At 38.3% G+C, this 12566-nt stretch overlaps 1 protein-coding gene and 1 non-coding gene across 3 annotated transcripts in view; one reads left to right on the forward strand and one right to left on the reverse strand.

Moving 5' to 3' along the window:
- Window positions 1-12566, reverse strand: part of BTAF1 (B-TFIID TATA-box binding protein associated factor 1) — an 89317-nt gene that overhangs the window by 70590 nt on the left and 6161 nt on the right. For both annotated transcript variants that reach the window (XM_081554484.1, XM_081554474.1), the window contains exon 2: window positions 4941-5064. In XM_081554484.1, the coding sequence (XP_081410610.1) occupies window positions 4941-5064 (124 nt within the window). The remainder of the gene's footprint in view (window positions 1-4940; window positions 5065-12566) is intronic.
- On the forward strand, window positions 1766-1872 carry LOC145539949 (U6 spliceosomal RNA). The gene has a single exon (XR_014078086.1). It is a non-coding gene; the product is annotated as a U6 spliceosomal RNA (small nuclear RNA).

Consider the following 12566-nt stretch of genomic DNA (forward strand, 5'->3'; position numbering starts at 1 on the left):
GTGTCTGACTCTGTGTGACCCCATAGACGGCAGCCCACCAGGCTCCCCCATCCCTGGGATTCTCCAAGCAAGAACACTAGAGTGGGTTGCCATTTCCTTCTTCAATGCATGAAATTGAAAAGTGAAAAGTGAAAGTGAAGTCGCTCAGTCGTGTCCAACTCTTCGTGGACTGCAGCCTACCAGGCTCCTCCATCCATGGGATTTTCCAGGCAAGAGTACTGGAATGGGGTGCCATGGCCTTCTCCAAAAGAATGCTTAAGTGCATTTAAAAAATAAGTTTTTAACATACTAAAAAGCAAAGTGCATATTAGTCACTAAGTCCCATTACTTAATGCAAGAGTTATAAAACCATTAGAAAAGATAAGTAAGTACAGCAAGAGAGCAAGATATAAGACATTGTACAAAAATCAACTGTATTTTTTTATTTACACTTTCAACAATCTGAAAATGAAATTAAGAAAATGATCTCATTTATAATAGTATCAAAAAGTATAAAATACTTAAGAATAAATTTAACCAAAAAAGTGCAAGACTTGTATACTGAAGACTAAAAAAAAAATTCAAAATACTATTGAAAGAAATTAAAGAAGACCCAAATAAACAACACCTCATGTTCAGGGATTAGAAGACTTAATATTATTAGCATAGTAATACCCTCTAAACTGAATACGGATTCAACACAATTTCTATCAAAATCCCAGCTTTTTTTTTTTCCTGAAGTAGACAAGTTGATCTTAAAATTTATATGTAAATGTAAGGGGCCCAGAATCACCAAAACAATCTTGAAAAAGAATAATAAAGTTGGCAGATTCACACTTTACAATTTCAAAGCTTACTACAAAGCAGCAACAATCAAGACAGTGTGGTAACAGCAGGACAGATACACAAATCAACGGAAAAAAATTTAGTTGAAAAATAATACTATGTGTCTATGGTCAACCAATTTTCAACAACAGTGTCAAGACAATTCAATGGGGAAAAAAAGGATCTTGTCAACAAATGGTGCTACAGCAACAAAATAATGACTTAAAATCCTTACTTCATGGTTTCTCTGGTGGCTCAATGATAAAGAATCTGCCTGCCAATGCATGAGACACAGGTTCGATCCCTGATCCAGGAAGATCTCACATGCCTCAGAGCAACCAAGCCTGTGTGCCACAACTATTGAGCCTGTGCTCTAGAGCCAGGGAGCACAAATACTGAGCCCACATGCCACAAACTACTGAAGCCTGAGCGCCTAGGGTCCACACTCCACAAAAGAAGCCACCGCAATGGGAAGGCTGTGCACTGAAATAAAGAGTAACCCCCAATCACTGCAACTAGAAAAAAGCCCGTGCAGCAATGAAGACCCCAGCAGAGCCAAAAATAAATAAAATTATTTTTTAAAAAATAAAAATAAAATAAAATCCCTACTTCACACCAGACCAAAAACTAACTCAAAATTTACCAGAGCCTAAAAATAAGAACTAAAACTATAAAACTGTTAGAAGAAAACATGGGATAAACCTCTGTAACCTTGGATAAGGCAAAGGTTTCTTAGATATGATCTCAAGAGCACACAAGTCATGTGTTTAAAAAAGTCATTAGTTTAAAACTAATAACTTTTATGCTTCAAAGGATATATTAAGAAAGTGAAGACAACCTCAAGACTAGCAAAATGAATTTGCAAACTCAAATCTGATAAGGGGCTTGTATCTAAAATGTATAAAGAATCTTAAATCTCACCAATAAAAGAACAAATATCCCACGTAAAAATGGTCAAAGGGTGCGCGCTTCGGCAGCACATATACTAAAATTGGAACGATACAGAGAAGATTAGCATGGCCCCTGCGCAAGGATGACACGCAAATTCGTGAAGCGTTCCATATTTAAAAAAAAAAAAGAAAAAAAAAATGGTCAAAGGATCTGAATAGACAGGTCCCTAAAGAAGATATAGAAATGGTCAATAAACAAATGGAAAGACTTGTTCAACATCACTAGTCATATGAAAATGCAAATCAAAACTATAGTACCACTTCATACACACTGGTATGAATATAAACAGTCAGTTAACAGTTATGTGCTGGAGACTTCCCTGGTAGTACAGTGGTTAATAATTTGCCTGCCAATGCAGGGGACACAAGTTCAATCCCTGGTCCAGGATGACTCCTCACGCCGTGGAGCAACTAAGCTTGTGTGCCACAACTACTGAGCCTGAGTTCTAGAGCCTGTGAGCTGCAACTACTGAAGCCTTCGCACTCTGGAGCCTGTGCTCTCTGCAACAAGAGAAGCCATCACAATAAGAAGCCTGCACACCACAACCAGAGAGTGGTCCCTGCCTGCTGCAATTAGAGAGAGCCCACACGCAGCAACAAAGACCCAGCACAGCCAAAAATACATAAACAAAATTAAAAAAAAAAAGTGTTGGCAAGGATATGAAGAAATTAGACCTCTCATACATGCTGTTGGGAATGTAATATGGTGGAGCCAGTTTGGAAGGCGGTCTGGCAGTTCCTCATAAAGTTAAACACAGTTACCATATGACCCAGTAATTCTACTCTCTAGTATACACCCATGTATGAAAACATACATCCATACAAAAGCTCGCACAGAAATTTTCACAGCAGCATTATTTATAACAGGCCAAAAAGTGGAAACAACTAAAATGTCCATCAACTGATAAAGAAATAAATAAAATGTGGTATATCCAACAACATTATCCATACCCATACAAAGAACGATATTTGGCAATAAAAAAGAATGAAAAATGAAACATGCCAAAATATGAAAGGCGGCTTCCCAGGTGGCACTAGTGGTAAAGAACTTGCCTGCTAATGCAACAGACATAAAGAGACATAGGTTTTGATCCCTGGGTTGGGTAGATCCTCTGGAGGAGGGCATGGCAACTCACTCCAGTATTCTTGCCTGGAGAACCCCATGGACAGAGGAGCCTGGCAGGCTACAGTCCATTGGGTCACAAAGAGCTGCACACAACTGAAGTGACTCAGCACGCACAATATGAAAGAACCTTGAAAATAATATTTAAGTGAAAAAACAATCACAAAATACCACATATTTAATATAAAATATTCAAAACAGGCAAGTCTATAAACAGTAGATTAGTGGTTGCCTAGGACTGGGTATGGAAGGGAGAGTGATAGAGAGTGATTGGTAATAGACATAAGGTTTCTTTTGAGGGAGACAAAAATGTTTCAGGGCTTACCCGATGGCTCAGTAGTGGTTAAGAATCTGCCTGTAAAGCAGAAGCCACGGGTTTGGTCCCTGGGTAGGGAAGATCCCCTGGAGGAGGGCATGGTAACCCACTCCAGTATTCTTGCCTGGAGAATCCCACGGAAAGAGCACCCTGGTGGGCAATAGTCCATAGGGTTTGCCAAGAGTAAGACACAAATGAAGTGACTTAGCACACAAAAATGTTTTAAAATTAGATCGTGGTGATAGTTGCATGTACCTGTGGATATACTAAAAATCACTGAATTGTACACTTTATCTGGATGAATTACATGGTATATAAAATCTATTCAATAAAGCTATTTTTCACAAAAATAAAACTGAAGGCAATAGGAAAACACTGAGGGCAGAGAAGGGATAGGAGATGAGAAAGTGCCAAAAAACAAACTGCCTCTTTTAGAATTATTTGATGGCAGTCATATGGTGGGGTCTGAGTTAAGAAGGATAGAACTCACTTGGAAGGCTGGAAACTTGTTCTCAGTTCAGCAGAGGTTAGTCTTATTCATTGTTTCCAGTCTCAGTTCATTCAGTCCTCCATCTCTTCCCTTGGGATGAGAAGAAATGGGTATGCCTCTCTATCCCCACATCTAACACGAGTATAGTATTGTCAAATGTGCATCTTGCTTCATTCTGAGAACATGGAACCTGTAGATGTCAAATCACTATCTCTCCATCTACGTCTTGGTTAGAAAGTTCTGATAGTATCTAAGTGAGGAGTGTGTTGGAGAGAGAGTTGCTGTTTGCCCCCATGACAGGAACAACAGAGGGCAGATTTGTGTAGGATGACAAGGGCTTGGAACTCCTACTCACAGGAATCAGGGAGGGAGAAATCAGAACTAGAGGAGGAGATAAGACTGGTGGGAATAGAGGTATCTTGTGTCTTGCAATATTTGCGTTATCATATTGCTTCCCATCCCATCTGCTATCCGCTGTCCCTACTCCCACTAAACACACATACCAAGCACTCCTGTTTTTATTTTGCATGCCAGAGAATTAAATACGTGGAATTTGCTGCTTACTATCCCTGGGTTGGGAAGATCCCCTGGAGTAGGAAATGGTAACCTGCTCCAGTATTCTTGCTTGGAAAATTCCACAGACAGAGGAGCCTAGTGGGCTGCAGTCCACGGGGTCACAAAGAGCTGGATATGACTGAGCAGAGCACTTCTACAAGCCCACAGAAATCAGTAAAAATAAAGCACCTGCTGAGGTAAAGAACATGGGCTAGGATTATGAAAAGACTTATCCACCAAAGGAGAAAGCCTCCACTTTCAAAGAGCTAATACCTAAGTATGTAACGACAACTAGCTTCTCATATATTTCCACCATTACCCATGAGTACTCATCCATTTGAAGACTGTCAACTGATATAATTAGTAGCTGCTAAGAACAAGTTAGACCACTAACAAACTAGATTAACAACTTAGCTCATTACCACATTGGATCAGATTCAAATTTGTACCAGGCCAAAGTTCTATGTTGTCAAATCCCTTCGACAATAAAACTTGAAGTAAAAAAAAAAAAATACTTTAAACCTTATGACAAAAAAATAGCAAAAAATTTTAAGTATTTGGGAAAATGCTGGACTTATTTAATGAATTTGAAGAACACAAATTGTCACTAATAAGACAACTTCCTTCTCTCCTTTTATGTTTTTACCCATGGATAAATTTCTACAACTGTATTATACTAAAAGAGAAAAAAAGAGTTCTTACTTTAGATAATAGATTATTCAGCTCATGGGGATGAAGCTTCACCACTTCTCCAAGTTGCTGTGCAGCAGCTTTTCTTGTAACTGGAGTAGTGCCAGTATCCAGCAAGATAAAAAGACGATCAAGCCTAAAATAATAAAAATATAATGGTTATTCTGAAATGTTTCCTCATATGTTTGAGTCAATAAATGCACATATTCAGCATCTATGAAGAAAGAGTTATGGCAGAGTTGTAGGAGATAAACTAATCTACTCCTAAGGAACTCGCTATGGAGGTGGGGTGAGTGGATAAGGCAAGCACACAAATAACCAGAATACAGGGTATAATACAGGAATTGTACATGCATATACACATCCAATAAGCACATGTCAGAAAAGGAGAAAGTGCTTTGAGGATCTGGAATGGAGGCAATAAATACTGTATCCCCAACTGTATAGGGCTTTCTAAAAGAAATGGTGTATGAGTTGGACCTTAATGGTAGCAAAAAAAATTCAATACTGGTGAAAATGAGGCAGTAAAAGGGAAAAAGGGGAGAAACATCTGGAAGAGGGAATAAGAAGAGAACAGCAGTAAGACAAAGCAGGCTATATTTAGAGAAGTGAGTAACACAGTCTGGTTGTAATTCAGGGTACACTTAAGAGAACAGTAGAAGATGTAGCTACAAAAGCAGCTAGAGAGAGACTTATTGTGGAGACCCTTGAATTATAGCTCAGCCATGAAAGACTCTGATCAGGAGAGACATGGGGGCTTCCCTGGTGACTCAGTGGTAAAGAACCTGCCTGCCAATGCAGGAGACACGGGTTCCATCCCTGATCTGGGAAGATCCCACATGCCGAGGAGAAGCTAAGCCCATGAGCCACAGCTATTGAGCCTGTGCTCTAGAGCCGGGGAGTTGCAACTACTGAGTCCACATGTTCCAACTACTGAAGCCCTTGTGCCCTAGAGCCCCAGTTCCACAACAAAAGAAATCATCACAATGAGAAGCCCACGCACCACAGCAAGAAGACTGCACACCACAACTAGAGAGGAGCCCCTGCTCACAGCATCTAGAGAAAAGCCCACTCAGAAAGGAAGACCCATCACAGCCAAAAACAAATAAATAAAATTATTTTTTAAAAAAGAAAGTCATGGGACTGGAGCTATGCTTCAGGAGGGTTAGTCTTGCAGCAGGGTGAAGCATGAAGTAAAAAGGAAACTTTTATGAGAACTTTTAGACCTGAACTACAATCATGGTTACAAGACTAGAAAGAAGTTGAGGAAAATGCTGCAGAATTACCATGGTAATGTCAAGGAAATGAAAGGATTCTGAGAAACTGTGAATCTTAGAAATGAAGATGTCATTAAAGAAATGGGAAGAACTAGTGGAGGAAATGTTTCTGAGAAATGATGACAAGTTTATTAGTGGCAGGGTCAGGAAAGCTAGGAGAAAGCAAAAAGAACAGTTGGAATAGAGATCTGATGTTCAGAAGAAAGTTGAGACTAAAGGTATATAGATAAATGAGTCATTTGTATAGAAATGATAGAATGGTAATAAGATCTCTGAGGAAACAGTTTGTAAAAGACAAACACCATTATGGGCCAGAGCAACAGCATCATGATTCAAATCCCAGCTCTGACACTTATTCAATAGATAGTTTGGAATAAAATCACAATGTCTTACACCTGGAATAAGTGGGGAAAAATGGAAAAATGTGTCACTTTGTTTCTGGGATACAGGAAAATCCTAAGATTTGAAAAAGAGAAAGAAACCAGTAACTACTACCAGCTGTCCGTGTGTCATATAGGTCTAGCCCTTCCACCACAGTATTGATCAGGTTCAATGAGGCAAATGGATACCACACGTAAAGAAAGGAAGGCAGTCTCATATACAGAATAAATGGGTATTTATACAAGATGAAGGATGAAAAGGGGCAAGGTGATATTAATTGTGCCCCAATCCTATATGAGGGGAGATTTCGAGAACAAACCTTTAAATCTCATCTAATGAGGAAGAGAAAGTAAGCAAGGTCCCAAAGTTAAGCATGAGTATTAAGTGTTAATAAACTGCAAAGAGGCTCATCTTTTACCTCTAGGATTATTTTTCTTTTACAAATAGCTAAAAAATCAGAAGGCAAAGCTCTAAAATCCCTTTATAACAAAATATAAAGCTATAAGGGGTCACATGAAATAAGCAGGGTCTTTTCTTCTTTTGGAGGGGGTTGTTGCTGTTTACTCATTGAGTCTGACTCTTTTATAACCTTATGGACCACAGACCTGCTGGGTTCCTCTGTCCATGGGATTTCCCAGCAAGAATTCTGGAGTGGTCATTTCCTTCTCCAGGGGATCTTCCCAACCCAGGTACTGAATTCACATCTTTTCCTGCATTGGCAGGCAGATTCTTTACCACTGAGCCACCTGGGAAGCCCTTTGGAGGGGGTAGTATTTATCAAACTAGCCAGTCACTAATAAACACAAAATCATCATTGTAACTAGTAAAAAATATATATAAAGATACACACACACACACGTGCACGCACACACGTGCACACACACACACACACACACATATATACACAACTGGACTTCCCTTGTGGCTCAGCTGGTAAAGAATCCACCTGCAGTGCAGAAGACCTGAGTTCGATCCCTGGGTTGGGAAGATCCCATGGAGAAGGGAAATGCTACCCACTCCAGTATTTTGGCCTGGAGAATTCCATGGAGTGTATAGTCCATGGGGTCACAAAGAGTCAGACATGACTGAGCAACTTTCACATATATACAACTAAAATAGGTCTTTTTCAGTCAAGAAAGCTAAGGGTACCATGAAAACTTTTCAACTGACTCAAAACATTAAGAGGCAAGGTTCAAATTTTACAGTTAAGGGTATATAAGAAGGACATATTTTAAGCAAAATATGAGGTAATTAAAGCCAATGACATAAAGAAAAAAGAGTAATATAACACAATTTTTGCTTCTTATATACTGAATGGCACACAGAGTGATTATAAAGAAATTAATTCCAAAAAAACACTGTTTACGGACACACCCCACCTTTTGACATGACATTTCTCCTTATCCATCCAAGGTTGCCTAAATATTTGTCTTCACTCATTTACTCTTCAGGCTTTGCTACAGGATTTGGTGAAGAATGACTCAGAGATGATGGGACAAAGGGGAGAAAAAAATCTTCTGACAGTGGTTTTCATAAAATTTTAACACTAAATCAGATCCCAAATCCTTTTCCCATAAAATGACCTCCCTCATACATCCCATACATAACTCTAAGAATGCTCTTTGATGTATTTTCATCTTTATAACTGACTGTGATGTTAAAGTTACTGAAACTGTCTCTGAAACTTCACAACAAATATATGCTTATTGCCAGGAGTGATTTTTGAATGCCTCTGCTCAATGAAAAGAAATTTGCAAAAAGAAAATTTAATATCTATGAACAATTTTATATCAAGGCAAATAAATATTCATTTTAAGTCTATATTCTATGGCAAGCAAAATTATCAAAAATTAAATGTTTTATTATAAAAATTATGTCTTAGGTCATATTTATGCAACAATGGACTTATATCTGTATATGATGCATGTATTCTTTATACTAATATCAGGCTCTCTTGTATGTGTTCAGTTTACATAAATCCAAGACCTTCCTACAGGAAAAGTTGCAAAATGGTAAAACAACCAGACTGGAAGTTAGGAGATCTTTAAAAGTATTACTTTTGTCACTTGTTAGAAGGCTTAGAGAAGAAATTCAACTTCACTTAACCTTTTATTTTACAGGGTAAAACTAGATTTAGTCATATTTCATAGCTTCACATCACTGCAATTGTTTATGGTTTTCTTCCCCTTATATACCATGTTTGTCATATCTTTGATTTATTTGATGCAAAGTTCCTTAGACTGTACCTCTGGATAGATTTCAACTATTGGATCGGCCAAAAAGTTCGTTTGAGTTTTTCTGTAACATCTTACAGAAAAACCCAAACTTTCTAGCCAGCCCAATACTTCATAACTCCTTTTCAGTGATGGAGTTCCTGCTTTTGTGATGAAAAGCAAAGCTGGCTGTAAAATGAACACTCTAAGGAAATGACAATACTAATCTGTTTGTAAGTCCATGTAAAAATAGCATAAAATTGAGTTTTCCAAGTTCCCCCCCAATCATTTCCACTTTCCTCAAATCCCAATTGCCATTACCTATTCCTTAAAAATGAATGAACTGAATGAATTGAGTAGATCCCTAGGTTATTAGACTACAAACCATCTCATCTCACTTATTACCTTTAAAGGTCTTTTCACTCATCCTTTCAATTTCAGATGAAAAGACAGTCCTTGTTTTTCTTCAAGACTTGCATAATGTCCCAGAATTTTCTTGATATCATCTCCTTCTAACCTCATTCAATTATCCTTTCTCTAATATCTTACATCACTGCCTTATTAATCTACTCTCTTCTGTCTTCAAATATACAGAGGTCCATCTCTAATAAGACAAACTGCTTGACCTCCATCTTCCAGAACACTTTTTGCTGCCAAGCATCTTGAACAAGTGTTTAAAATCACTTCTTTTATCTTCTCACCACATTCATTTTAATCCCTATAAATCAAGTTTCTATCCTTCTCTACTACTGAAATAGTACACCTGAAGGTCACCAATGAACTTCTAGGCTCTAAAACCAATGGCTTTGTTTTTTGTAAATCCAATTTTCATGATTCTTCTGTGACATCTGATTTCACTAAGTACCCCACTCTTAAAATACTTTCCTTCCTAAGTTTTCAAAACATTCTATTACCCTGTTCTTCTCTGATCTCTTAATTCTTTCCATGGTTTCCCTACTCTTAACACTCTTAATATGAACATTCTCCCAGATTCAATCCTTGGCTGTCTATCTCTCATCAGTTTCTCCTGTAGGAAACTGTAATTTGTTTAAATTATAACACAGAACAAATAATCCCCAAATCTAGCCCATCTGGGAGCTCAAGTGTAAACTTTCAACTGACTGATGAGCAAAACTCCATACTAATAAGACCTCAATGCTAAGTTTACTTCCTAGAACACCCTGTGATCAAATTATTACCTAAATTATTCTAAAACTTTCAATGGCTCACCCTTACCTACCAGGTAGTAATCAAAAACAAGAAAGTATCTCCCAAACAAGGGCCATTTTGGTTTCCACAATTTTGTCTACACTGTTTCTTCTACTTGGAATGTCTTCTCTTGGTCCAATTCTTCAGCTCACTCCCACCCATTCAGATTCAGTTCAAGTTCTTTACCTTCTTGAAACCATCTCATGGACTACTACACAATTACATCCTCTTCTAAAATCCACAGGCATTCTCATTTTGCATAACCATTTTGGCATTTATTATGCATTTTTGTGTCTTTACATTAATTTGTCACATGTTGTCTTATGCTTATTAGCCTTCACCTTCTTCAATGATTCTTTTTGTCCCCCACAATACTGTGCAAAGTGTCGTTGCACAGAATTCAAATATTGTTGAATATCTGGTATTTACTGTAATTAAAATTATAGATAAAGAAAAATTCAAGTTTCTTGGGGACAGGTTGAAGCACCATTTTTAAACAAAGAGAGTACTATATATTTTTTTGCTTCCTTTGAGAAATATCCTTAATCTGTCACAGCTATACTACACAAAAACAAGTTATAAAATTAACAGAAGTGATGTTAAAGCAATGTTTCAGTAAGTAAAAAGATGAGTACAGCAGTACTTTAGCAATCTGAACATCAAGGCAGTTATGGTTGCTGCAAAGAGCAAGCTGAAAACAACTGGGCAGTAGGCACTGTATTCCTTCAATAATTTCTACCCTTCCTAAACTTTCCTTTAGTTCTCTGCAGAAACATACTCCTGCCCAAAGACCTTCTACTCCTCTAACTTAATGCTGAATTTGCCTCACAACCGCAGAGTTCCTCCTGCCTCTCCTTTCTTCAAAGCCTTATACCCCAATGCCTTGTCTTATCACCTCTGCTCCCTCACCAGTCAACTGCCCTGAGGGTAGATCAGCTCATCCTCTCATCCAATTCCAGACCTGTCTATTTTCACCTCTCCCACCTTCTGATAGTCAGATTTGACTCCCTGAATAGAAGAATGGGGACACAAGAATGCTTCTTTGGTGCTCTTGACTCAAAGCCCCTTTTGGAGTTTTTCATTCTTCTCTCCAGGATAACAGATTAGATGCCACACAAAAGGAACAACAAAGGGATGAGCAGACCGGGATCTCACAAGAGGGCAATCTGACCTATTACACCAGGATAGCCAGCTATGAGGCAAGCAGGGTAAGCACAGGGTCAGGACACAATGGAAAAGACTGGTATAACGAACAGGTAGGGGAGAGGGAAAGGGTATGAGACAGAGCCAGTATTATGCTGGAGGGCAGACAGGGCCCTTGATGAGGGAGAGGTCTGAAGGAAGCTAGGTGATCAAAAGAAAAAGAAAGTTAAAAGAAGGGCTGATTGAGGGAACACAGTACTTACCACAATACTTCTTTTGGCTTATGTTGCATAACAGCTAACAGTAAAAAATGCTACTCTTCATTCTCCAAAGCATAGACAAATGGAGGAGAAAGAGGTAATATATGTCAAGCTGAACAGAAGATACCAGAGACTGTAGAAGAATAATTTAAATAAAACATGGTGCAATTATATTTGACAGTATCCACCGATTGCATTAAAAAAACAACAATCATGGCATCCGGTCCCATCATTTCATGGCAAATAGATGGGGAAACAATGGAAACAGTGACACACTTTATTTTCTTGGGCTCCAAAATCACTGCAGATGGCAACTGCAGCCATCAAATTAAAAGATGCTTGCTCCTTGGAAGAAAATCTATGACAAACTTAAACAGTATATTAAAAAGCAGAGACATCATTTTGCAATAAAAGTCTGTATAGTCAAAGCTATGGTTTTTCTAGTAGTCATGTATGGATATAAGAGTTAGACCTAAAGAAGGTTGAGCACCAAAGAATTGATAATTATGAATTGTAGTGTTGGAGAAGACTCTTGAGAGTCCCTTGGACTGCAAGATCGAACTAGTCAATCCTAAAGGAAATCAGTCCTGAATATTCATTGGAAGGACAGATGCTGAAGCTGAAGCTCCAATACTTTGGCCACCTGATGCAAACAGCCGACTCATTGGAAAACACCCTGATGCTGGGAAAGATTGAAGGCAGGAGGAGAAGGGGACAAGAGAGGACAAGATGGTTGGATGGCATCACTGATGCAATTGGACATAAGTTTGAGCAAGCTCAGGGAGATGCTCAAGGACAGGGAAGCCTGGCGTGGTGCAGTCCATGGGGTCACAAAGAACTGGACATGACTGAGCGACTGAACAACAATTGGTTATGAATCTATTGATGATGACAATCTGGCCCATTTTCAACTGGATTTTAATTCAGAGAAATATCTATAAAAGACATGACCCGTGTTTATTTTATGAACCTGTGATTTCAGAAAACTGATCTAAAGACTGCCTAGAGAGAAAAAGGGAATGAGAAGATAGGTGTGTGGGATTAAGTGATACAAACTACTATATATAAAACAAATAAGCAACAAGGATGCACTGTACTGCACAGGGAAAGACAGTCATTATTTTAACTTTAAATGATATATAATATATAAAATAT

The sequence above is a fragment of the Giraffa tippelskirchi genome, chromosome 2 (genome assembly GCF_054371585.1).
Source record: "Giraffa tippelskirchi isolate mGirTip1 chromosome 2, T2T-mGirTip1v1.2.pri, whole genome shotgun sequence".
Lineage (NCBI taxonomy): Eukaryota > Metazoa > Chordata > Mammalia > Artiodactyla > Giraffidae > Giraffa > Giraffa tippelskirchi.